At 40.7% G+C, this 24,768-nt stretch overlaps 1 protein-coding gene across 4 annotated transcripts in view; it reads left to right on the plus strand.

Annotated features, from left to right (window-relative positions):
* COL12A1 (collagen type XII alpha 1 chain) overlaps nucleotides 1-24,768 on the plus strand; it is a 118,448-nt gene that overhangs the window by 60,617 nt on the left and 33,063 nt on the right. For 3 of the 4 annotated variants that reach the window (XM_007167998.2, XM_007168001.3, XM_007168003.2), the window contains 19 exons: nucleotides 173-305; nucleotides 405-431; nucleotides 1,130-1,272; nucleotides 3,627-3,756; nucleotides 4,154-4,293; nucleotides 4,725-4,854; nucleotides 6,058-6,200; nucleotides 7,303-7,432; nucleotides 8,089-8,231; nucleotides 10,139-10,268; nucleotides 12,020-12,139; nucleotides 13,242-13,388; nucleotides 14,615-14,731; nucleotides 14,882-15,028; nucleotides 15,561-15,635; nucleotides 19,718-19,857; nucleotides 21,754-21,877; nucleotides 22,043-22,186; nucleotides 23,958-24,122. In XM_007167998.2, coding sequence (XP_007168060.2) covers nucleotides 173-305; nucleotides 405-431; nucleotides 1,130-1,272; nucleotides 3,627-3,756; nucleotides 4,154-4,293; nucleotides 4,725-4,854; nucleotides 6,058-6,200; nucleotides 7,303-7,432; nucleotides 8,089-8,231; nucleotides 10,139-10,268; nucleotides 12,020-12,139; nucleotides 13,242-13,388; nucleotides 14,615-14,731; nucleotides 14,882-15,028; nucleotides 15,561-15,635; nucleotides 19,718-19,857; nucleotides 21,754-21,877; nucleotides 22,043-22,186; nucleotides 23,958-24,122 — 2,428 coding nt within the window. The remainder of the gene's footprint in view (nucleotides 1-172; nucleotides 306-404; nucleotides 432-1,129; nucleotides 1,273-3,626; nucleotides 3,757-4,153; nucleotides 4,294-4,724; nucleotides 4,855-6,057; nucleotides 6,201-7,302; nucleotides 7,433-8,088; nucleotides 8,232-10,138; nucleotides 10,269-12,019; nucleotides 12,140-13,241; nucleotides 13,389-14,614; nucleotides 14,732-14,881; nucleotides 15,029-15,560; nucleotides 15,636-19,717; nucleotides 19,858-21,753; nucleotides 21,878-22,042; nucleotides 22,187-23,957; nucleotides 24,123-24,768) is intronic. The other variant, XM_007168000.2, reaches the window with a different exon arrangement.

The following is a 24,768-nucleotide window of genomic DNA, read 5'->3' on the forward strand; positions in this document are numbered from 1 at the left end:
TACCTCTGTTGCCTGAAAAGCATCCTTTCCTACTAGTGACTTTTGAGCTCATGGCATGCCTCAAAGCGGGAGGAATATCTGGCTAAATGTTGTCAACCAACTGCCATGGAGTGCATGATACACCTGTGACTTAACCTTGTGTGGGTTTGTTGTTTCTTCCTCTTCCCCTAAGACCATCCTAAATGGAGATGAGAATACTTTGCTGTTTGAAAACCTGAACCCGAACACTCTCTATGAAGTTTCTGTTACCGCCATCTATCCTGATGAGTCAGAAAGCGAAGACCTGACTGGCAGCGAGCGCACGTGTAGGTGTTCAGCCTTCAGTAGGACGTTGTTATCTTAAAATGAACAGAATAGAGCTATGCCTATATTCGTAATATTTCCCCATATTCTGTTTTTTGTAGTGCGTTTGATACCCTTAACAACACAAGGTAAGAATTTAATTTGCTGATTGTACGGATGACCAAATAATGAATGAATGAATGAAAAATAACACAAAATCCATTGCAAACAGGCCTTCTGCTTTTAAATCGTAAGGTGTCGATTGGGACCTCTTTTAAACAGGTCTTTCTCGAAAAACGTTGCTCTTTGCTACTGTTTGTTGAGGAGTCATTTGAGAGTCAATGACCATCATTTACCGTCGGGTCAAATTTAGTTCTAAACCTAGGGGCAAGACGGGAATAAAGATGCAGACCTACTAGAGAATGGACTTGAGGATACGGGGAGGGGGAAGGGTAAGCTGGGACAAAGTGAGAGAGTGGCATGGACATATATACACTACCAAATGTAAAATAGATAGCTAGTGGGAAGCAGCCGCATAGCACAGGGAGATCAGCTCGGTGCTTTGTGACCACCTAGCGAGGTGGGATAGGGAGGGTGGGAGGGAGAGAAACGCAAGAGGGAGGAGATATGGGGACATATGTATATGTATAACTGACTCACTTTGTTATACAGCAGAAACTAACACACCATTGTAAAGCAATTATACTCCAATAAAGATGTTTAAAAAAAAAATTTAGTTCTAAGCCTAGAAGTATACAGCTCTCTTGATTTCCTTGGGAACAGTGCATATTTGTGGGAGAGGCATTCTCCAGTTTGTTTACTCTGTTTCTCAACAATCCTTTTTCAGCTCCGAAAAGTGGCCCACGAAACCTTCAGGTGTACAATGCAACATCTAACAGCTTGACTGTTAAGTGGGATCCTGCTAGTGGTCGTGTGCAGAAATACAGAATCACCTATCAGCCTTCAGCAGGGGAAGGCAGTGAACAGACGGTAATTCATTTGGGAAAAAACGTGACTTTTAGATAAATTCTACCCTCTCCTTCTCAGACTCCTCTCACTCCCAGTGTTTAGTTAGTCACACTTACTGTTTTGAGAGTTGCAAGATTTGCTGTATTGGATGGAATTTTTGGCTTCATCCCTGACGGAACCTCACAGCATCAGGCATGTGCCTCAATGCATTCATGTTTTCCTTAAAAACTATTAGGGGTGGGTCATCCACGAAGACAGCTAGATTTTTGACTCTATTTGTATTTTCATTTCTTACATCTCTAACTTGATCAAGTGTTGAGAGTTTGCTAAACTTCCATTATTCTAATTTTCCTGTGTTTTGCATGTCATAAGGTATCTTCTAGATCTGATGTTTCTAGATCTGGGTATCTGTTCAACCTAACTTATACTATTTATCACTTTTATATTTATCCAAGTGGAGGTTCCTGAGAAGGATTGTAGGACTCTAAACTCGGCCTTCATCTTCGTTTTCTTCCCAGCCTTCCCGTATTTAACAGACCCCTGCTCCATTTACCTTGCTTACTTTAGTTGTCTGTCTTTGAACCTTCTTCAGCTTTGTTTTATGAAATGTGTGACCAGAACTGCACACATTACCCTGGGTCAGGAAGCAGCACGATTTTTACACAGATAGGGCGATGCTTTCTAATTTATTTCAAATACCTCTTTTGGTGAGGTCTAGCATTTTGTTGACTGTTGGGGGCTGTGACTTTTCCTCATGTTGCCTTAGAGAGAGTGAGCTATTAACTTTTAATTGTCTGACTCTCTGAGCTCCAGCAAATGGGTCATACCTCTTCCCAGTTTAGAGGCGTTAGCAGAGGTAGATGCTGGCAGTGGTTAAAGGTCTCTGAACCTGCGCAGTAAGTGGGTTTAGCTGAACTAGTGCTCTTGTGAGCTGCTTTGTTGAGGTTTCCACAGATCTAGACTTAGGTAGTGTGATACGTTTGGATTAAGAATTTCTTAGAGTTTATCAGTAGTAAACTAAATACCAAGTGTCATCAACTGGCTTTTATATAAAATGAGACACATCTGACGGACTGATATTTTAATGGCAGAAACAGAACTTTCATCTGTGCCAGGCCAGATTTAGGCAACGCTTGTCCTTAGCATTTCTGTTCTTGGTGGTACTGACCATCCAAATGCTGCCCTGGGTCTCTCTTTCCTGTCTCTCAGCTGTTTGTTATAATTAGAAGGAGTCTCATAAATGTATCCTCTGTACAGTATTAGCTGATAATCCCTTAAGGTCTGTTATTCTTAAGGATATTTGCATTTTAATGCTAGTCTGCGAAATAATCAAAGTAATGAATCACCGACGCTGGCATATTTTGGAGAGCTGGATGGGGGAAACAGGCACACACCATTCCGCTTCCTCATGAGGCTAGTTCTACTAAGCGGATGCGTTCAGATTTGTTAAGTATCAAATACGTCGATACTTTGTTCTCATAACCTCAAATACTAAATCTGTTAGAATTAGCCACTGTGGCTCAATTTGCCCATATTGAGGAGGAGTACAGCGATTCACTGAGGCTTTCTCTGAAACGCAGACTGCTTGAGTGGATGCGTGCTAAGTGGGAAACATCTGGACCAGCCATCCACATGTGGATTCGCGGGCCGCATGCCATTTTCATGCGATTTTAATTAGTATGGCATAAACATCTGAATCTGGTAGACCGTTAACAAATCATACAAATTTCCTTTCAGCAAGATAACTAGATGGCCTTAAGCAATGAATTAAAACCTTCAAGCTCTGTAATCAGAGGATATTGAAAAAGCTTCATACCACAAGGCTGGAATCCTGAGTGTGGCCTGGCAGAGGGTCCCGTCACGTAGTTTACACAGCTCATGCTGTTAGAGGGGCAGTTTTTGAGGGGGAAAACCGAAAGCTTTAGATCTTTTGCTGAATCATTTTAATATGTTTCTTAAGCAAATAAAAAACATCTGTAAAAAGGTAAGAATAACACTTAATGGTGCAGAGCCTCTACTATTGTGCAATTCTTTGCTATCTTAAAGTTCCTTTGCAGCTCACTTATGATTAATGCCTTTTTGGGGAAGAGATCTGTGAAATGTGTTTTGGATGAAATTTCACAGTGCTGGCGGCCAGCAAGTTGAAATATCTTTTTTAAGGTCACCAGTTTAAGGCTTAAAATCCTTTTTTATGATCGAAAGTGCATATTTTACATTTAAAATTACACCCTAAGATATATTTTCAGCTTTCACTGTGGGACCTGTTTCCAGATCTTGGCAAAGTTCTCAAATAGCTCCCCTGTAGAAAGAGCTTTTTCTAACAGATCAGTGAGATGGAGAGAGCAAGGCTCACACTTATCCCTGTTTTACTCAAGACCACGATAGGAGGACGGCAAAACAGCGTGCTGCTGCAGAAGCTGAAGCCTGACACTCCTTACACCATCACTGTGTCCTCCCTGTATCCAGACGGTGAAGGCGGTCGCATGACAGGAAGGGGCAAGACCAGTAAGTGAACCCAGACTCCCACGGCTCTTTACATAACGTTCGTGGGGATGGAATCCCATCTTCCTCTGGAAACCCTGGGGTGACACAGCCTTTTGCTAATCTTTTAAAAGCCGTGTTAATAATGATCTTAATTGTTTTCAATATCCTTACTTGGAGTCATCTGTCTCTGTTCAAGGAGAAAGACGTTTATTACTTTCTAGGATAAAACAAACAAAAACCGCTCAGGGGCCAAAATCTCTCTGGAGAGATGAGACATGTGTCAGATGATCACAGACATTCTTTCACTTATTCAGGACTTCAACAAATGTTTGTGGGTTGGGGAGACATCAGGGAACCTGTGTTTTGTGAGTGCTGGCTTGTTAGGACCGCACCGTGATGGGCTTTCCGTGCATTTCAGAGCCTTTGAATACTGTGAGGAACCTCAGAGTGTACGACCCTTCCACCAGCACTTTGAACGTTCGCTGGGACCATGCGGAGGGCAGTCCTCGCCAGTACAAGCTCTTCTACGCACCCACAGCAGGCGGTCCGGAGGAACTGGTACTTATTTCCTGTAGGGAAAAAAGCATGTTTGTCTTAGCTGTAGCCGAATGATTGCAAAGTGGAGCTAAAGAGATAACCGATTTACCTTAGTGCTGAAGAGGTTCATATTCATTTAGTAGGACTTGACAGAGGACGGTAGGTTGGTGTCTTGTGCCTGGGTGATCAGGGAGTTTTTGCGGGGGATTGGGGCTAGGGGAAGTAATCCTTCCAGGGAGTTCTGAGAGGGAGCGTGGGGTGAGTGTAGAGAAGTCTTTCTTCAGAGACTCTTATAACAGTTTGTCTGGGGGCATGTCGTTACATCCCGATATTACAGAACTTGCTTCTTGACTTGGTCTTGAGTTAATATTTTGAGTATTATATTATTCGAAGTATTATTTCTTTGACAGGTTTTTCAAATCAGATACTTTACATTTTATTAAAATCTTTAGGTACCAATCCCTGGGAATACCAATTATGCCATTCTTAGGAATCTGCAGCCAGATACCTCATACACTGTTACAGTCGTTCCCGTTTATTCTGAAGGTGATGGAGGACGCATATCAGATACTGGAAGGACATGTAAGTAAGAAGGCAGAAAAATATAGCTTTTTCGTGATACGCTTTGCTTTTCCGTGTGAAGGCCATATAGGCCCACTGAAGAAAATTTGGAAAATTCATGATAGAACAAAAACATAAAAATTACCCATAGTTTACCATCCAAACACCACCAACTGTTAATATTTTAGTGTATGAAATAAAAAGTTATAATGGCATTCTTCTTCTGAAATGATAATTTCAGGATTTATAAATGTGTATGTAATCACCAGTATTCTGTTTCACTCACAAAAGTTCATGAGCTTTGCTTTGTGCCTTATAAATTTGTGTGAAGCAGTGTTTTGTAATTGGCTTGCGTAGTGTCAATTGTTGAAATCTGTTCATCACATTACTTGATCGCACATTTCTCTGGTTTGCTGGTGAAGTGCTTTTTGGCGCTGAAAATCTGTGTGCTTTCATTTGCCATTAACATCTTGAGAAAGCAACGTATAGTGGTTTTACAATTCTTTCTAGTACTGCTTAAAGGCTTTGGGGCATACCTATAAATATTTCTTTGGCTTTAAAAATACACTTGCTGATGGCTAAAAGAGAGCAAATACAGATGACTTCTTTTGGCAAAAGATTAGCGGTCTGGAAAGATGATGTTATTGGCTAAACTAGAGTTTGGGGTTAATACATGGATTTAATTTGCATGTTTTCTAAGTCCCTTTTGGGGCAGGTAACTGAGAACTGAGTGTATCTTTTCTCCCTCCTTTTGCCTTTTCTTTTAATCACAGAAGACATTCAGTATCTATTTGTTGAATGAGAAGGAATGAATGGGTGAATGTAGCTGATGGAATTAGATGGCTTCATCGGTGTTGTCAGTTTTCACCTAGAAGGCAGAGCTATAAAATCCTCTGTCTCTCCATTACCTGTGTTGGAAAACTGAAGCATCTTGTCCCTTGCCCCTTGTTCTTTCGTGGCCAACCCAGTGCTATCATTGTGCTTTTACTAGCTTGTTTTTATTGGCAACAACTTTGCTTCCATATAGACCAAGGACATAGTTGGCTAATTTTGACTACATTTGGATTTGGAGAATTTTAATCTGCTTTTGTGTGTAGATAATTAGAAGTTTAAGGAGGACAGTATTTTATCCTGTTACAGAGTAGAAGTTTTGGAGAAGTGATAGCAAAAGCTTGACCTATGTAAACAGATGTAAGAAATATGTGTTGGCTTTTCTTTCCTCAGTGGTGAGAGGGCTGGCAAGAAACGTCCAAGTGTACAATCCAACGCCAAACAGCCTGGACATTCGCTGGGACTCGGCGCCTGGGCCGGTGCAGCAGTACCGCGTCGTGTATTCGCCCCTGGCTGGCCCGAGACCCTCGGAATCTGTAAGTCATGCTGTCGTCGTAGAGCTCGACAGAAGAATGCTGTAGATTTTACTGTGCCTCCTGCTCTAGTTGCTGGCCAGCAACAATAAGTCAGTTGGTGTGGCACTGGGTCTCCTGGAAACTTCCTTTTCTGATGAGCTTAGTCTCAAGTTTGTGTCCTGTTTGGTTGCCTGTGAGGATGCAAGCCACGGGCATGCCCATGTGTAAGGCTTAAATGATTGCTTTTGATGAATTAAAGTAGGTGTATTAACGATAGGGTTAGTTAGCAAAAATGAATTTTGGAAAAATGCAAATTAGCTATATAAGTTAAAAGCCCCAGTAGTGAATGCAAATCATTGCTAGACCTCGTCAGTATGGGCTTTTGTTGTAACATACACGTCTTTGTTATGAAAATACCTTAAAGTTTGCGTTCATTGGCTCTTAACAGGTTGCCCAATCTATCTTCAATTCATAGTACTATGCAGTTTTCTAAGTAGATTAATAATTTTGAGATCAGAAATTACTAATTTGACAAGGGATAGAACACCTATGGGAAAGTAAATTTATAGACTAATTTAATTTACAAGTCTTTACCAAAATAGACAATGACGACGAACAAAGGTAAACAAATGAGGAGAGATAGATGTGCTCTGTAAGAATATTGATTTGTATGTCCTTGTGTATGGTAGGACACATTCAGACAGTACTGCCCTTATCCATTGCATGGAGTAGCTCTCTGTTTTACCAGTGTGTGTGTGTGTGTGTGTGTGTGTGTGTGTGTGTGTGTGGTCCCTTTTATGTGTATCTAACATTCGGGATGCTTTTGGGTAACTATCATGAGCCCTGGATGTTGTATTTGAGAACCTTTATAATGAACACAGATGGGAGATAGTTGAAGTCACTAAGGGTCAAGTGTGAACTAACTTTTTTTGGAGAGGAAATTTCTGAGGATAAATTGCATTTAACAGTGTGGCTTGGGCAGGTCTCATGAGGTAGCACAGAAGCTGGTTTCTGCTGTGCTGGGCTCAGCCTTTTACTGTAAACATTATCATGCCAACTAATAAAAGACTCAGTAAGCATTTGAGTTGTGGTCAAGCAGAATCTGGCGTGTCCTCCCCTCCAGATCGTGGTGCCAGGAAACACCCGCACCGTGCACTTGGAGCGGCTGATTCCGGACACACCCTATTCCGTGAACATCGTTGCCCTCTACCCGGACGCGGAGGGGAATCCCAGCCCTGCCCAGGGCCGCACGTGTGAGGCGGAAATCCTTTCTCCACCGGGTTCCCTTGTGACTTGGGGCGGGAGGCCTGGGTGGTGGTGGGGGGTGTGGGTGGTGAGTGAGGGGTGTGGGGAATCGCCTCTACCTTGCGCAGGTGAGGGGAGCGCTGGGTTGCCCACAGTCACGTTCAGCCTGGAGCCTTGGGCCCATGACTGCCCTCCCAGCTGAGTGATGTCGTTTGGCCGTTTTCTCATCTGGGACCCCAGTTAAGGAGGCGTTTCTTCCCTTCTTCTGCCTGCGGTGGGTCTTCTCACCAACTGGGCACTTTGGAAGTGTTAGGGCACGGCCTCTCTGTTTCATTAAACAGGAGGTGCTTATAGCAGTTAAAATAATCCCTTTCTCTCCTAGTCTGTACTTTCAGGTTCAAACCTAGCTCTCTGTCACTGGAAGCTCTCTGTCTCTGTCACATGTAATCGTAGCTCTGAATGCAGCACTTTCTACTGTTTATGGTTTCACATTAGAGCCGTACATGTGTATTTCATCATAAGGGAGTAAGCAACCCAGAGAGTGGTGAAGTACTGGGGTACAGTTACTCTGCCCTGGGTTCCGTTCTTTCATACCCCTCCCTCCACCCCTGTGCCCACTATGGTCAGAGACAGGAAACCAACTCTGTTGTATTTATTTATTTAGTACCACGAAGTGGACCAAGAAATCTGAGAGTCTTTGGGGAGACAACCAACAGCCTCTCGGTAGCCTGGGACCACGCTGATGGGCCAGTTCAGCAATACAGGATCATTTATTCTCCCACCGTTGGGGACCCAATCGATGAATACGTGAGTCTGTCACTCTTTCATCTGAGCATTTTGTAATCTCTCACCTGGTTGGAGGGTGAAAGGAAGCTTTCTTCTTTAGGAAGTGCTGTGATTACAGCTGAGTCTTTCTCTGATGTGATATTGGGGCCACCTGCACAATCAGTATCTTTGGGCTCATTTCTCTTCTACACACAGGTTGAAAAATTATCTTATCTCATAAAAATATGTATTTCTAACTATCTAATTATACCATAGGAACTGAGTCAGTGAAACATGGTACCTATTATTCTGAGCTACCTAACTTAATGTTCGAGTTATGTGACTCTCTAAATCTTAACCTTTCTTGAAATACAATTCCTCCACAAGGTCTCCCTTCAATACTCCAGGGCTAATCAAGCTCTCTTTGCTCTGAATTTAACATTTTTGGGTACACTTTGGTTTTGGAGTATACATACTCTCATATTAGCTTTAAACTTTTTGAGTGTCATATTTTGTCACTCCAGAACCAGATTCAAGTTTCTTCTAACTTCCTCCTAGCCCTCAGTATGTATATCCATCTGTTATGGATGGAAGAACTCACTACTTTCTTTAAAGTCTAGTGATTCATTGATGTGATAGTTTAGTAGACTCTTACACAGAATGTTGATTGTAAGACAGTGGGGTCTGTGGTTTGCAGCCATTTTGCCACATACATCCTCTCTGATGGTTCTCCCTTCATTATCCCCATGTTATAAAATATGATATCTACTTGAACTTGATATATTAGGCTTTAATTCAAGCCCCTATTTTTATTAATCAGAAACCCATGTAACTGCCATTTAAGAGTTTCTGATCAAGATGGGGTAAGCGGTATTACCACACTTCGTTTGCCAAAGCAGAGAAGCTCCTGCTTTAGTGTTTATTCAGCCTTGCCATGGACAAATACGCAATTTCCCGTCACTTTCTGAAAACATTAAAAATGTAATTTCCCTCCCAATTCACCATTTGGAATTAGGGGACTCTGCGCTGGAATTCATGGTTTAAGTGATCCCTGCTTTTTGTAGAAGCAAAGCATAGAGTTGGAAGAGAGACTGAGAGGTCTGTCTGGTTCATTTGCTCTTCGTGGGGGCAGCTGAATGTATTTTCCATTTCCTCTTTTTCCCCTAATTAATATTAGCAAAACTAATACTTTTTTTAATATAAATTTATTTATTTTATGTTTGGCTGCGCTGGGTCTTCGTTGCTGTGCACGGGCTCTCTCTAGTTGCAGTGAGCAGGGACTACTCTTGGTTGCGGTGCGCGGGCTTCTCATTGTGGTGACTTCTCGTTGTGGAGCGCAGGCTCAGTAGTTGTGGCTCGCAGGCTCAGTAGTTGTGGCACACGGGCTTAGTTGCTCCGCGGCACGTGGGATCTTCCCGGACCAGGGCTCGAACCCGTGTCCCCTGCATTGGCAGGCGGATTCTTAACCACTGCTCCACCAGGGAAGCCAAAACTGATGCTCTTGAAGACAGAAACTGAGTCCGCTTTTGCTCCCCAGTGGGTTCCCAGTGGCTGGTACCACACCTGGCCCACGGTGGGCGCAGGGTGCATATTTGTGGGAGGAGCACCACGAAACTGACACACATGGAGGAGCGGGGAAGGAGGGGAGCACAGTCACGTGTGTGGAGGTGCTGTACGAGATACTGCCTTTCATCCTCACGGCTTCCATCCTTCTGAGACGCTGAGACACAAGACTGGGAGGTGGCTGATGCGGGATTTGAGCTGAGACCTGCCTGACTCTAAAACCATTTCCCTTGTCGCACAGTGGTAGACAGTTTGCCTCGCCTTGAGCATTGTGCAAGAAAAAGAAACCATGAAGAAAACATTGCCGTTTATGGGGATACATACAAAAGTATTGATCTGGAAGTCCTCTAGCCGGTGATAACTTCATAATTTAACTTCCCCTGCAGACCACTGTCCCAGGCAGAAGAAACAATGTAATGCTACAGCCCCTGCAATCTGATACCCCATATAAAATTACTGTTATTGCTGTTTATGAAGATGGAGATGGTACCCATTTGACAGGAAATGGAAGAACTGGTAAATGTCTTAAACCTTTTATAATCTTTAAATTTGGTAGTATTTGAGTATATATATCTCAGACACTCCATTGATGCTGCAATGACATTTGTATTAGATATTGAATTTTGTCAGAATGATATGACAACGGAATGTGTTATTAACTTTTTAAAGGTCCACTGAAAGAAGGAAAATGAGACACAAATCTGCATATTTTGCTTTGCTTGAGATAGTTTTATTCTTTGGAAAACCACTGCTTAGTCACTGAATAATGTTTTAGTTTATGTGGTGTCAGTTAAGGCTGTAGCTGTTAACTCAGTCAATTAAGTGTCAGCAAAAAAGACCCCATCACCACAGAATCTTAAGTCATGAAAAAGAAGCAAGATGATTAGTAATCATCTTCTGTCTTTACAAATTTAGCTTTTTTAAAAAAACTATTTTTTCTATTTACTAATGGTTTACCAGGGTTCAGGCCCCTTTTCTAGCCTGCGTGGGTGGCAGTTTCTTATGGTTTAGATCAAAAGTCCTCTAATTTGGTTGCTGGAATCATCTGAAGACCTTTAAAAAGGCTTACGCCTGGACGCCACCCCGAGAGATACTGGTGTTAATGGTCTAGACGTGGTCCAGACCTGCCGAAGTTCTAGTGTGCAGGCAAAGTTGAGAGTCCCTGGCTGAGCGTGAAGGTGGGCTGGGCCATGGGTCCGCTGGGTTCCGTTACTGGGAGACATGGGTAAGACACTTTTCCACTTCGTTCAGCCAAAATCCACTTAAGTCACATGATTTCAGGCTCCTTGCTACACTTAGTCGCCCAAACTCTTTTTCTACTTAAATGATCTTGACAACATTACAGGATTTGGGAGAGGTAACATCTGAAAACTCCTGAGAGAAAAGCAGGACCAGAGGGTTTCAGCTCAGTCTTTGGAGGCCAGGAATTTGTATATTTATTGACACCTGTTGTCTACAGGACTGAGTCAACAGAGACTCCATCTAGCGACTCAAGATGATTTTAATTTAACAGCTTCCCATTTTCACTCTTCCCTTAGGTTTCAGAATATATTTTGGTATTTTTCTGGAGGAAATGCCGTATTTCAGAATTCTATGCTTAATCAAGAACATAAACAAATCTCTACTAGATCTTTAGTTTTCTAGGAAGGGCCAAAGCCACTTCTGGTTTCTCTTGTAAAAAAGTTTTTGAAGTTGAGTCCTTATCTGTGTAATGCTGTGAATAATAACTCAGCGGCTGACTAACAGCCTACCTCACAGCATTGATCTAATAGGGGGTAGAGTTGGGTAGTGCTCTGGAGGTGTGAGCATTTACTCCAGGTTATGTTGGTAGAGGTTATAGTGGTGCTGGGGAAGAACCTCGTTTTGGTCACTAACTAGCTGTGTGGTCTTGGGCAAATCATATCTTATTTTTGTGATAAGATGGTTGGATTAAATTCATTTTTTTGGCTCTAACAATCTGTGATCTATAATGTTCAAAAAAATGGTATGAGATCTCTTTTACTTTTTATAATTCTGAATCCAGTTCTAGAAATCACCAGTTCCTGAGTCCATTTGATTTGCTGTTTGAATTTGGAAAACTACTAAGCTTTCCGTTGAACATTTCAATACCTTTTCATTGTTTTCTGGAGCGGGACAATATGGGATATTATTAATTTGCTCTCATGAGGCTGCACTGTCAGTATTCGTGGTCAATACTCATAAAGTTCTGTGCTCTCTCCTCGTTTGTCAATAAAAGGTCAGTAACGTGTGCCAATATTTGTTTCCAGTGGGATTACTTCCTCCTCAGAACATACACATCTCAGATGAATGGTATACGAGATTCAGAGTGTCCTGGGATCCTTCACCATCTCCCGTTCTCGGATATAAAATTGTGTATAAGCCAGTGGGTAAGGAAGCACCTTTATCATCTTAGAAATGCATTGGAGGGTTATTTGTGCATGAGGGTGTTCTTTGTTGCATCCCCCATGATTAGATTCTCCTGATAGTTCAGTTATCACATCAAGTCCTCTCCTACCAGAGGTAACGTTTCTGGAAATAGTATTTAAGCCAATGGTCTAAAGTATCATTGTTACTATGGGTTTAGATGCCACTCCCGTTAATCTGCATGACTAAAACGTCTGATCTGGTTCATAAAATTGCACAAATTGAAGCTGTGTTCAGACAACCTATATGTTATTATGATTGTGAAATAATGAGTACTTACTTAGTATAAACTTGTGTATTTTTCCCATCAGGTCAAGGTATTATTCCATTCGGGGCATGTGCATTTTAGTTTAGTCACGGCAGGCTTGCTTTCAGCTTCCCACTGCCACTTTCACCTAAATGGATGTCCCCTCTATTAAGTTATTCGCCTTCTATGTTTCCACCTTCTGTCTATATGTTTAGCAAAATGGAAGCAAAATCCTTTTATAGTAAATTTGCTGGGGTATCTTCCATGCACCCAGGAAGGATGTGAACTAGAAAAAAATAAAGGAGAGAAGGCAAGTGTAAGGATATGTGAGCCTGTGTAAGAAATGGAGAGGGAACTTCAAGGTGGAGGACTTTCAGTAACCACACTGCATGGAACGGGGTGGGAGATAGACGTTCTCAAATCATCTCTACAGCAGAAAAATGTTAATTGAGCACCCAGTATGTACAAAGCACTATGCTGGCAAACTGGAGCGTAAAGAAGAGGCTTGAGAGTCTAGAGTAGTTGACGGTGTGATGATCTATTCGTTAAAGGAACATTAATTACACACATGCTACATTCATTAGTACACATGCTAGCTACTGTGCTATGCGTTGAGAATAACAAGGAAAAGGCTTCGGTCTCTGCTTACAGTTTTGTATTCACCACGTAATGCAGCGTGTGTTACGGGGAGCATGTGCATAAGGGCTGTGGAATTAATGGTGTTCATACTATCATTTGAGTATAAGTTATTTGATTTTAAGAAAAATTTGAGACTAGGGATGGCATATTTCTATGTATTTTTGTGATTGTTATTAAAGGTTCCAATGAGCCCATGGAGGTCTTTGTTGGAGAAGTGACATCATACACGTTACACAATCTCAACCCCAGCACCACCTATGATGTGAATGTTTATGCTCAGTATGATTCTGGACTCAGTGTCCCTCTGACGGACCAAGGCACTACATGTGAGTCACGTAGCTTTTTGTGGTTGTAAGAAAAAGTGTAGTATAAATGACCAGGTCAGTCTGTTTTAATTTTCTTTCTTTCTTTTTCTTACGCATGTTTCCTCAGCATTGAGTAGGTAACTCTTTTGTGTCCAGCTAAACAAATACTTACATCATATAATCAAGTATACAAAATGTATAATGATATGTTTGTTTCATAGAAAATACATTTTGAATTTTAAAAGATAAAAATTATAAAAATTATGATTTTATCCATGTGGGATGCTATGTGGTTTTTCCGGACATTTGATGTTAAATGTATATTACCTAAATGTATTGATCTAATTGAAAGTTTTCACATAAATGCCGTGATGACTGATTCAGCTTACAGATAGATTTTGTTGTCATCAAGTGCTTTAATGGCTATTTGAGGACTTAGCAGATAGCCTTTCAGAAAATTTGTTTTATTATTTTTCATGAGGTGTCGTGGACATTCATTGTGTTGAGAGGGGCTATAGACAGACCTCGTTTCATTGCACTTGGCCGTATTGTGCTTGGCGGATGCGGTGTTTTTTTATAAATTGAAGGTTTGCGGCCACCCGGCATGGAGCAAGTCTACTGGTACCATTTTTCCATCAGTATCTGCTCACTTCATGTCTCTGTGTCACATTTGGTAGCTCTTGCAATATTTCGAACTTTTTCATTGTTATTATGTTTGTTATGGTGATCGGAGATCCGTAATCTTTGATGTTACTATTGCAAAAAGATTACAATTCGTTGGAGGCTCAAACGACGGTTAACACTTTTTAGCAATAAAGTGTTTTTAATGAAGGTATGAACATTATTTTTTTAGACATAACACTATTGCACACTTAATAAACTATGGTATAGTGTAAACATAAAACTTTTATGCACTGGGAAATCAAAATATTTGTGTCACTTGCTGTATTGTACCAATATTTGCTTTATTCTGGTGGTCTGAAACTGAACCTGCAGTATCTCAGAGGTACGCCTGAATGTGGATTTTCCTTCCCTTGAAAATCAGTCATAGAAAGGGAGGTCGGTTTTGACAATACCATGTTTTCGTGTTTGTTTCATGTATGTTTCTCATGAAGAAACAGTGTGAGACTTTAGACATTATTTTTTTCAGCCCCAGTGGAAGTTTTAAAATTGTGTTGTGACTTAAAAGTATGCTTTCTGCCTTTATTTATGAAGTAAATCTATTTCTTTCTGTCCTTCTCTTGTAGTATATTTGAACGTGACAGATCTGAAACCTTACCAGGTCGGGTGGGATACATTCTGTGTTAGATGGTCAGCTCACCGGGCAGCCACTTCCTACAGGCTGAAACTGAGCCCTGCAGATGGTACGTGTGCAAAACCATGACCTGGAGCACATAGTAGCCACATTTAAGACTTCCGTAAAGGTGTCGTTCTATTTATAAAAGGATGTATCAAAATGTCTTTAAATATAATTACTGGTGACACTGGCGTTTTTCCTCTGCTGTCCTCATCAGGAACAAGAGGACAGGAGATTACCGTGCGTGGGTCAGAAACCAGTCACTGTTTCACCGGCCTGTCACCAGACACTGATTATGGCGTCACTGTCTTTGTGCAGACACCAAATCTTGAGGGACCAGGTGTCTCTGTCAAAGAACATACTAGTAAGTGTTTGAGTAATCTGGGGAGTCTCTGTAAGGCTTCCGAGTAGGATGCTCTGGGTGTGGGAGACGTAAGTCACTCCTGTGTGACACTTCTGCTTACGAGCAGCCATAGTGACATGATGGCAGGTCCTTGAAGTGGCGTCCGTGGCTGGTGCAGCACCTTTATCTGCAGCAAATCCGTGCTGCCCCGGTTAGAGTTGGCGTAATTGTAAGGAAAGACCTAAAGGAGGGAGAGCTGGCTCTAGCTGACAGTGAGAAGGTGAACCTGTATCCGTATTAGTGACCTTTGCTCATTTGACTGTACCTGAAGGTCTTACGTTCTCCCTTTGCATCTGGGCTCCGCTTCGCGCTGCTGTAGTCAATGTTGAGTGACTACCAATGGTACCAGTTTTGGATAAGATAGGATTCCCAGTATGTCAGTGCCCATGACACTTGCTTTGTTATCGAGGACTTAAATGGCTCTTAAAATTTACTTTCTGAGATATGAAATGTGCACATGTTGCGTTTTGCTAATTATTATTTTTAATCCTAGCTGTAAAACCAACAGAAGCTCCTACAGAGCCACCTACACCTCCTCCCCCTCCCACGATTCCACCAGCCCGGGAAGGTAAGCACTGCTATTAGGCAATGCATTCAGCTGATAGGGATTCATAGCCTTCTTACTTATGCAGTTGATACAGAACATTTCTGACCTATTATTCCTGCTCAAGAGGTTTTCAATTAAAGGCAAAGATTACCAGTCATTTGCTCTTCTGCTCCAGGCCCATTTTAGTGTGAATAAAACCAATCATAAACCACTCCGCCTCTTCAGCTGGAACTCTGTTGCCTCGATTTTGCAGATGAAGGTCTAGGTGTGCCTTAAATGATCCATTGTCACATGGCGGGCATTTCTTTCTTGCGGCTGCTGGCATCAACAGGCACTGGGAACCTTTTGGGCTAAATTTGCAGCGTAACCCCTGGGGCCTTTGGCTTTGGAATTCCTGGCTTCTGACCTGAGAAGGGCCCTGGATTACACAAAGCTAGAAAATTTCTGTTCACCAAAGTTGGAGACATAATTGTCCCTTGTAGTGAACTGGTAAAAAGACATATACTGAGCTATTAAGATTGGTCTCTCAGTAATTTGGGGCAATGCTCAATGCTTCATCAAATTAAGTTTTAGCTAATTAACGACTGGTTTATTCTTTTCCCACATTCTGTTTCCAACATTTAATTGAAAGCATTTTTCTTTTCTCTTAGAAGGCTCTAGAATGTTATGGCTTTATTAAACCTATTAAAGAAGTAAAATTAAAAATTAAAGGTGTATTATTATAGGATAAAATAGTAATGTGTTTCTTTAGACTGTTGAAAGGAATTCAGTAAATATTTTTGGCTTAAAGACATGTTAAGCAAGACGAAAAGACAACCCTCAGAATGGGAGAAAATATTTGCAAACGAAGCAACTGACAAAGGGTTAATCTCCAAAATATACAAGCAGCTCATGCAGCTCAATATCAAAAAAAACAAACAACCCAATCCAAAAATGGGCAGAAGACCTAAATAGACATTTCTCCAAAGAAGACATGCAGATGGCCAAGAGGCACATGAAAAGATGCTCAACATCACTAATTATTAGAGAAATGCAAAACAAAACTACAATGAGGTATCACCTCACACTGGTCAGAATGGCCATCATCAAAAAATCTACAAACAGTAAATGCTGGAGAGGGTGTGGAGAAAAGGGAACCCTCTTGCACTGTTGGTGGGAATGTAAATTGATACAGCCACTATGAAGACCAGTATGGAGGTTCCTTAAAAAACTAAAAATAGAACTACCATACGATCCAGCAATGCCACTCCTGGGCATATACCCAGAGAAAACCATAATTCCAAAAGAGACATGTACCACAATGTTCATTGCAGCACTATTTACAATAGCCAGGACATGGAAGCAACCTAAATGTCCATCAACAGAGGAATGGATAAAGAAGATGTGGTACGTATACACAATGGAATATTACTCAGCCATAAAAAGAAATGAAATGGAGGTATTTGTAATGAGGTGGATGGAGTTAGAGTCTGTCATACAGAGTGAAGTAAGTCAGAAAGAGAAAAACAAATATCATATATTAACGCATATATGTGGAATCTAGAAAAATAGTACAGATGAACATATTTACAGAGCAGAAATAGAGACACAGACGTAGAGAACAAACATGTGGACACCAAGGGGGGGGAAAGGGGGTGGGATAAATTGGGAGATTGGGATTCAACATATATACACTACTATGTATACAATAGATAACTAATTGAGAACCTACTGTATAGCACAGGGGAAAAAAAAAAAGAAGGTACAATCTGTTTGTAGGGCATATATTAAATTTACCTTAAAAATACATTCCAGTATACAGTAGGTGCAGACAAATACTGTTTGATTCCACTTAAATGAAGTACCTAGAAGAGTCAAATTCATAGAGTCAGAAAGTACATTGGTAGATGCCAGGGGCAGGAGGGCAAGGGGGGTTGGGAGGGGGAATGGGGAGTTAGTGTTTAGTGGGGACAGAGTTTCAGTTGAGGAAGGTAGAAAATTAGGGCGATGGATGATGGTGAGAGTTGCACAGCAATGTGGAGGTATTTAGTGCCACTGAACTGTATAGTTAAATGTGGTTAAAATAGTATGTTTTATATTATGTGGCTTTTACCACGATAAAAAAAATTTTTTTTAAATGGATCATAAGCCCACATATAATAATTAAATCTATAAACCTTTGTGTCTTTGTGACCTGAAGTTAGGCCAAGATTTCTTCAATATCACACCAAAAATGTGAGCAAAGAAATAATTGATAAATTGTACTTCATCCAAATTAAGAACTTCTCTTTGAACAACATTGTTAAGAGCATGAGAAGACAAGTCGCAGATTAGGAGAAAATATTTACAAATCACATAATCTGCTAAAATACTTATACCCATGTCACATAAATAATTCTCAAATCACAGTAATAAAAATACAAACAACCCAATTTTAATAAGTGAGCAAAAAATTTGAAAAGACATTTTACCAAAGAAGATATATGAACGCTCAATATCAGTCATTAGAGACATGCAAGCCAAAACCACAATGAGATACTACTACACCTATTAGAATGTCTAAACTTAAAATGACCATGTGTTGGCAAAGACGTAGAGTAACTAGAACCCTCATACACTGCTGGTGGGAATGTAAAATGTATAACTACACTGGAAACAGCTTGGCAGTTTCTTCAAGTTGAACATAAACCTACGGTATCACTCAGTCATTTCATTACGAGGTGCTAAACCGAGAGAAATGAAAGCATATGTTCACACGAAGACTTCTACATGAATATTCATAGCAGTTTTATTTGTAAGAAAAAAAAAACCGGGTAATTGGAAAAAAACAGGAAATGACCCAAATGTTCATCAAAAAGTGAAATAATAAGCAATAATGGAATAAAGGGACTTCTTCTCAGCAAGAGAAAGGAACAAGCTATTGTTAAACGCAACAACATAGATGAATCTCCAAATAATGCTGGGTGCAAGATGCCTGAGGAAAAAAAAAAAGATACTGTCTGATTCCATTTATATAAAATTATGGAAAACGCAAATTAATCAATCATGTCAAAAGGAGATCAGTGATTTTCTGGGGATGGGAAGGGGTGTGGAGAGGACTGACAGGGAGAGACTATTATAAAAGGACACCAGTGAACTTTTTGGGGGTGATGGATATGTTTGTTACCTTTTTGGTGGTAATGACTTACTTCTCCGGCGTATTCGTATTCCACAACATATAAGATTGTGAATTTTGAAAAAAAAAAAAAAAAGACATGTTAAGGTTTTTTTCTTAATAGGCTTTATTTTTTAGAGCAGTTTTAGGTTCACAGCCAATTTGAGCTGAAAGTACACAGAGGTCCTGACATGCCCTGCCCCCCCCCTCCCATGCACAGCTTCCCTCCACTCTCAACATGCCCCCTACCAACCCGGAGTGGGACGTTTGATACGTTCTGTGAACCTATATAGGCACATCTTTATCACCCAAAGTCCATATTTACATTAGGGCTCATTCTTGGTGTTATACAATCTACACGGTAAGTTTTTATCACTAAAATGTTAAATTTTTATTTTCAGAATTTTTAGCTTTCAAGTCTGAAGATTCTAATTAAAGGTGTTTCTTTATTTTATTCCATCCCTTCCCTCCCTCCATAAGATTCTAGTGGTCTAATTTAAAATGAAAAGACACCTTATCTACACCAAGTCTTTGATAATTATATACAAAAATCTCCAAACCCACTGAGGACTCTTCTTAAGTTCTGAGCATGGTTGTTTTTTCCACTTGATTTCCTCCTTAGTTATTGTTTGAAGCTACTTGAAGAATCCCATGAGGAGGGAGCATATGCGTGTAGAGTGAGGAGATGGAGTAATTCCAGAGCAGAAATTGGGGGCCAGTTAGACTAGCGCTTTTCAGACTTCACTGTGCACGTGAATCATCTGGCACCTTGCTACCGTTGATTCGGATGCAGGAAGTCGGGGGTTGGCCCCAGGACTCTGCATTTCTATCAGGCTCCCAGGCGACGCCGTTGCTGCTGAACCACCCTTGGAGGAGTAGCAGGGTGTTAGATTATGTTTCTCAGTCGTGTAACTTCACTGAAATGAAAGAATTCATGAGATTTGGGGCTTCCTCTGTGTTTTTCCCCCAGTGTGCAAAGGGGCCAAGGCAGATATTGTATTCTTGACTGACGCCTCCTGGAGTATCGGGGATGATAATTTTAACAAAGTTGTAAAATTCATCTTCAATACTGTGGGAGCCTTTGATGAAATCAATCCTGCTGGAATTCAGGTGGGTGTTGTTTCAAAGGTTATTCATGTGTAATGTCTTGCTATTTCCTTCAAACTTTTAAGTAGAAAGACTTTTCAGTATAAACTCCATTTTGACTTTGTTATTTTCTCTTTTCTTTACACATAGACATTTGGGAAGGACTTGGGTGCAAATGATAAATAAATAGAAAAATAAATATTCCTCTAGGTATTCTCTTGGCTAGATGATATTCCTGTTGCAGAATTTAGGGGAGTCTAATAACTTCCTGCTTAAATCTTCTGACAATGATACATTTTCCTAAAAGGTCATTTTATGTTCTGGAAGTTAAATGCATTGTGATTGTTGTACCCCGTTAAGTCAGAAGATTCAGTGATAGATAGTGACTGGAGGCGGGTGTGTAGAACCCTACTGCCCCCTCTATCATGACATTGCAGATACTACCTGAACCAGAAGAAGAAAGGCCATTGTTAACTCAAAGGGAAATTAATTTGTTTTCCTACAAGTGATAACTACCAATTATCTTGCTTTGGAATCACTCCAAATTTATTGCTTTTACTAGAGTGGGAAGTTAGAAAAATTAATCCTTCCATGACACACCTCAAAGAATAATTCCTCACTTAGCTCTGACCCACCAGTAAAGCTGAGAATCTCCTCCACTCCCAACATACCCCTGGACTCAGGGCCAGTGGCTCTGTTACTTACTACCTGGGTTCTGCAACCTTGAAGACCCACTTCAATTCCGCCCTTTCTGGAGAGGCTTCCTTGATAGTTTTAGGCATTTCAGACTCCTGAAGGGTTTTGTCTATGTTGCTGTTATGGCACGTATCTCTTTATATTGTCATTATTTGTGTGATTCTCTTCTGTCTAAATCATTGACTGCTTAAGGCAAGAGACTGTATTGTATTATTATTTTTCTGAATTCTCTTTCCCTTCCCATTTCTCTTGGTGAATTTTCTTCTTTATTTAGACAGGTACATCTTAGAGATGTTATGAAAATAAGAGATTTCTGACATAAACCACAAATAATTTCATAAACAAATCATGTCTTCTTTTATGGAATAATGCTTTGTGGAATATATTAAATTTCAAATCCCCAAAAAATCCTGTAGATGTTATTCCAACCCAAGAAGAGTAAAATGTCAGGCTAGTTATAGTCTTAATTTAAAGTGTGAGCAAGTAAGCCTTTTTTGAAATCCTCTTAGAAATTAAGATTTCTGATAAAAAATAAGAAAAAAAGCTACCATATTTTATTAACTTCTATGTGCCAGCTACTTTGTATACATGATTGTCATTCCTTAAACTGGCCATAGAAGTAAGTATAATTATCTCCATTTTACTGATAAAAAACGAAGGCCCAGAGATGTTGGGAACCTACCCCATGTCACAAAGCTATTAACTGGCAGCGCTAAGATTTGAGCCCATTGAATCCTGACTATAAAGCTTTTATTCTTTGCACTAAATCACACTGTCACTGAATTTGTGATGAGTGCTGATTATTATCACACACGTGCCATTTTTATATTACCATGAAGAATAGATGTGGTCAGTGCAGAGGGTCAGTTGTTTGAGAAGCAATTGCTTAGCCAATATTTGAGCTCAGGATGGTATGTTCTCATTTCTAATCTTGGAATCTCATTGCTCTCCAGTTTTACCCATCCCTTCTTACATCCTAGAGAATAAATACAGTGCATGTACATTATTAATATCATTTACTGACACTTTCACTGAAGATCAGAAATTAGAGAATTTAGTGAGACAACAGCAGTCAGTGTTATAATATTAGCTATAAAGAGTGTACCATATTCCGTCAGGTCTAATACACTTCTTTTTCGCATTATGCAGCTAGAAGAATCACTTGACAATTGAAACGTTGAAAGAGGTGACTTACCCTCACCACCAAACCGCCTTTCCTTTCAGGTCTCATTCGTGCAGTACAGCGACGAGGTCAAGTCTGAGTTTAAGCTGAACACGTACAACGACAAGGCCCTGGCCCTCGGGGCCCTCCAGAATATCCGGTACAGAGGAGGAAACACGAGAACAGGTGCAGTTCGTCAGCGTGTACACAGACCTTTACTCTCCAAAGCCTTTGGAGTGATAGGCAGAGTGTAACTCTAACATTCAATTGCTTATCAGTTGGGCGTGGCTAAGGGCACTTGGATAGTTTTCCCTGAGATGACACTAAAATGTTCCATGCCACATTCTATAGGCAAAGCTCTCACGTTTATCAAGGAGAAGGTCTTGACCTGGGAGAGTGGTATGAGGAAGAATGTCCCCAAGGTGCTGGTTGTGGTCACAGACGGTCGGTCACAGGACGAGGTCAAGAAGGCGGCTTTCGTCATCCAGCAGTCAGGTAAGCACAAGCATACATTAAAAAAAATTTTTTTATTAGGGTATAGTTGATTTACAATGTTGTGTTAGTTTCAGGTGTACAGCACAATGAATCAGTTATACGTATACATATATCCACTATTCTTTAGATTCTTTTCCCATATAGGCCATTACTGAGTATTGAGTAGAGTTCCCTGTGCTATACAGCAGGTTCTTATTAGTTATCTGTTTTATATATAGTAGTGTGTATATGTCAATCCCAATCTCCCAGTTTGTACCCCCCCCCTCCTTACCCGCTGGTAACCGTAAGTTTGTTTTCCACATAGCACAAGCATAAATTTGATGCCTAGTGATTGCACTCATTATTTTCACAGTTTCAAACATCCAGGAATGATTGCAAAAGACCAAAATTACTGATGTTACTTTAGTTTCTGTTTTACTCTGTATTCCGTGCCCTTCTAATGTTAGTTTACATTTCATCATGGAATGGTTTGATAATTGCTCAGAAATGACATGGTGTGTTCTTTGTATGAGACGTGCCTCAGGGTCTGTCCCGCATAGTGGCTGGAAGCCTACACAACAGCAGTAATGGGATGATCCTCGAGCAGGCTTCCTGCCGTAGCATAAATGAGTCTTGATGCTGGTTCAGTGCTATGCAAGGAGAGACATAGGTTTCGCACGTCCTGGCAGATGCAGACCCCAAACAGATTGCTGGAAGGTTCACTGCAAAGGAGCAGAGAGACCTCAGGGAGATATTGCTGGTGTAGATCTTGTCAATCAAACATCCTGAAAGCCTCCTTGTTACACTGCCCTTTGGATTAGTTATTCAGGATGATTAGAGATGAAACTAAGTCTTTATAGTTGCATTAACACCCCCAATCCTTCAGGCAGTGTCCAACGTGGACATATTTTAGAGAGAATTCTATGCTATGCATGATGTATTGTGGTGTAAATTGTAAAGTACTTCGTTACATGGAATTTGTCATCTGCACATACATGGGTCTTTGGCTAAAAGTATGAGTCATGATTAGTGCTAAGTCATGCTGTCTTCTTACAACAGAGATTGTTCTATGCACTGATCTTTTTATCAGTTGTTGCCGTTATGTTATGCACTTTGAGCAGATTCCTGTATATTTTAGGCTCCTTTGTGATTTAACTTTGGGGTTATGAATGTTTGCTTCTCAAGTTACCTTATTTATATCTAATTATGTAACTAATTCTTTATATAGTCTATTTTTTCTACTGTTGAATTAAGCTTTTGGAGTGAAAACTTTGTTTATTTGTATTAGCCTAAATAAGTGAAAGTTTATTGCCAGTGGGAGTTGTAGATTCCATTTTGAAAGGGGTCAAAGTGCTGACTCTGAGCCTGAGTTTATTGAGTAAATCAGTTTCAGGAATTCAGAGTTTAGAATGAGCCCATTGTTGATTTCTGAGGCACATGAGCTTGAAATGTTAATGTTGCCTAAGACAGCTGCAGAATTAATGGGTATATTAAGACTGTGGATGTGTGGAAGGAAACGAGTACCACATTAAGTCATTCTGCTATTAAAATGTTCATCTTTTAATTGTTAAGACTTTAGGAAATCCAATTAATTGAATTTTACAAGCCAGAAAATAGGAAGACCTGGAAAAAGTACCTATTCATTAAAGAGAGTTTATGTCAATTTAAAGAACTTGTTGCATTAGCTGAGAAAATATGGCATCATTTCTGATAAGATTGTATTTTGAATTGTTTAAACCATAAAGGATGGAAAAAAGGGTATGTAATTCTCTCTATAAACACTGCTCTGCAGGGTTCAGTGTCTTTGTAGTTGGCGTGGCTGACGTCGACTACAATGAACTTGCCAACATAGCCAGCAAACCAAGCGAACGGCACGTGTTCATTGTGGATGACTTTGAATCTTTTGAGAAGATAGAGGACAACCTCATCACATTTGTCTGTGAAACTGCCACTTCAAGTAAGTCATGGTCCACATGGATCCACAGTCTCAGTTGTTTTGAAAAAGTAACTACTGAGTAGACCACGGGTCCCCAACCCCTGGGCCGCGGACCGGTCCTGGTCGGCAGCCTGTTAGGAACCGGACCGCACAGCAGGAGGTGGGCGGTGGAGTGAGTGCGCGAAGCTTCATCTGCTGCTCCCCATCGCTCACATCACTGCCTGAACTGCCACCGCCCGCCGTCCGTGGAAAAACTGTCTACCACGAAACCGATCCCTGGTACCAAAAAGGTTGGGGACCGCTGGAGTAGACCGTTCCCTATCCTATACGAGATCAAGTCTGTGCATAAATAGATCCTGGGAAACCACTTGAGAACCTGATGAATCACTGCTCCTATTGAGATCACGCTAACTGTATGCTTGTCAGAGGTCCATTTTTAGCCTTGAAGATGCAATGTTCCTTGTATGGAAATAAAGCGTTTGAACAGATCCTTTTCCCACCATCCCAATGCCTGTGACATTTGAGAAGATTAATCTTCAACTTAGAAATGCATTTATAGAAGCATTTCCGTGAGATGAAAGTTTTCCCCTGTTAGTAATCAATTGGTATTTGTTCCGTCAACATCCGTGCTTCAAGAGAGCCACGAGAAAACTGACTTGTGTGAGTG

This window comes from Balaenoptera acutorostrata, chromosome 14 (assembly GCF_949987535.1).
Source record: "Balaenoptera acutorostrata chromosome 14, mBalAcu1.1, whole genome shotgun sequence".
Lineage (NCBI taxonomy): Eukaryota > Metazoa > Chordata > Mammalia > Artiodactyla > Balaenopteridae > Balaenoptera > Balaenoptera acutorostrata.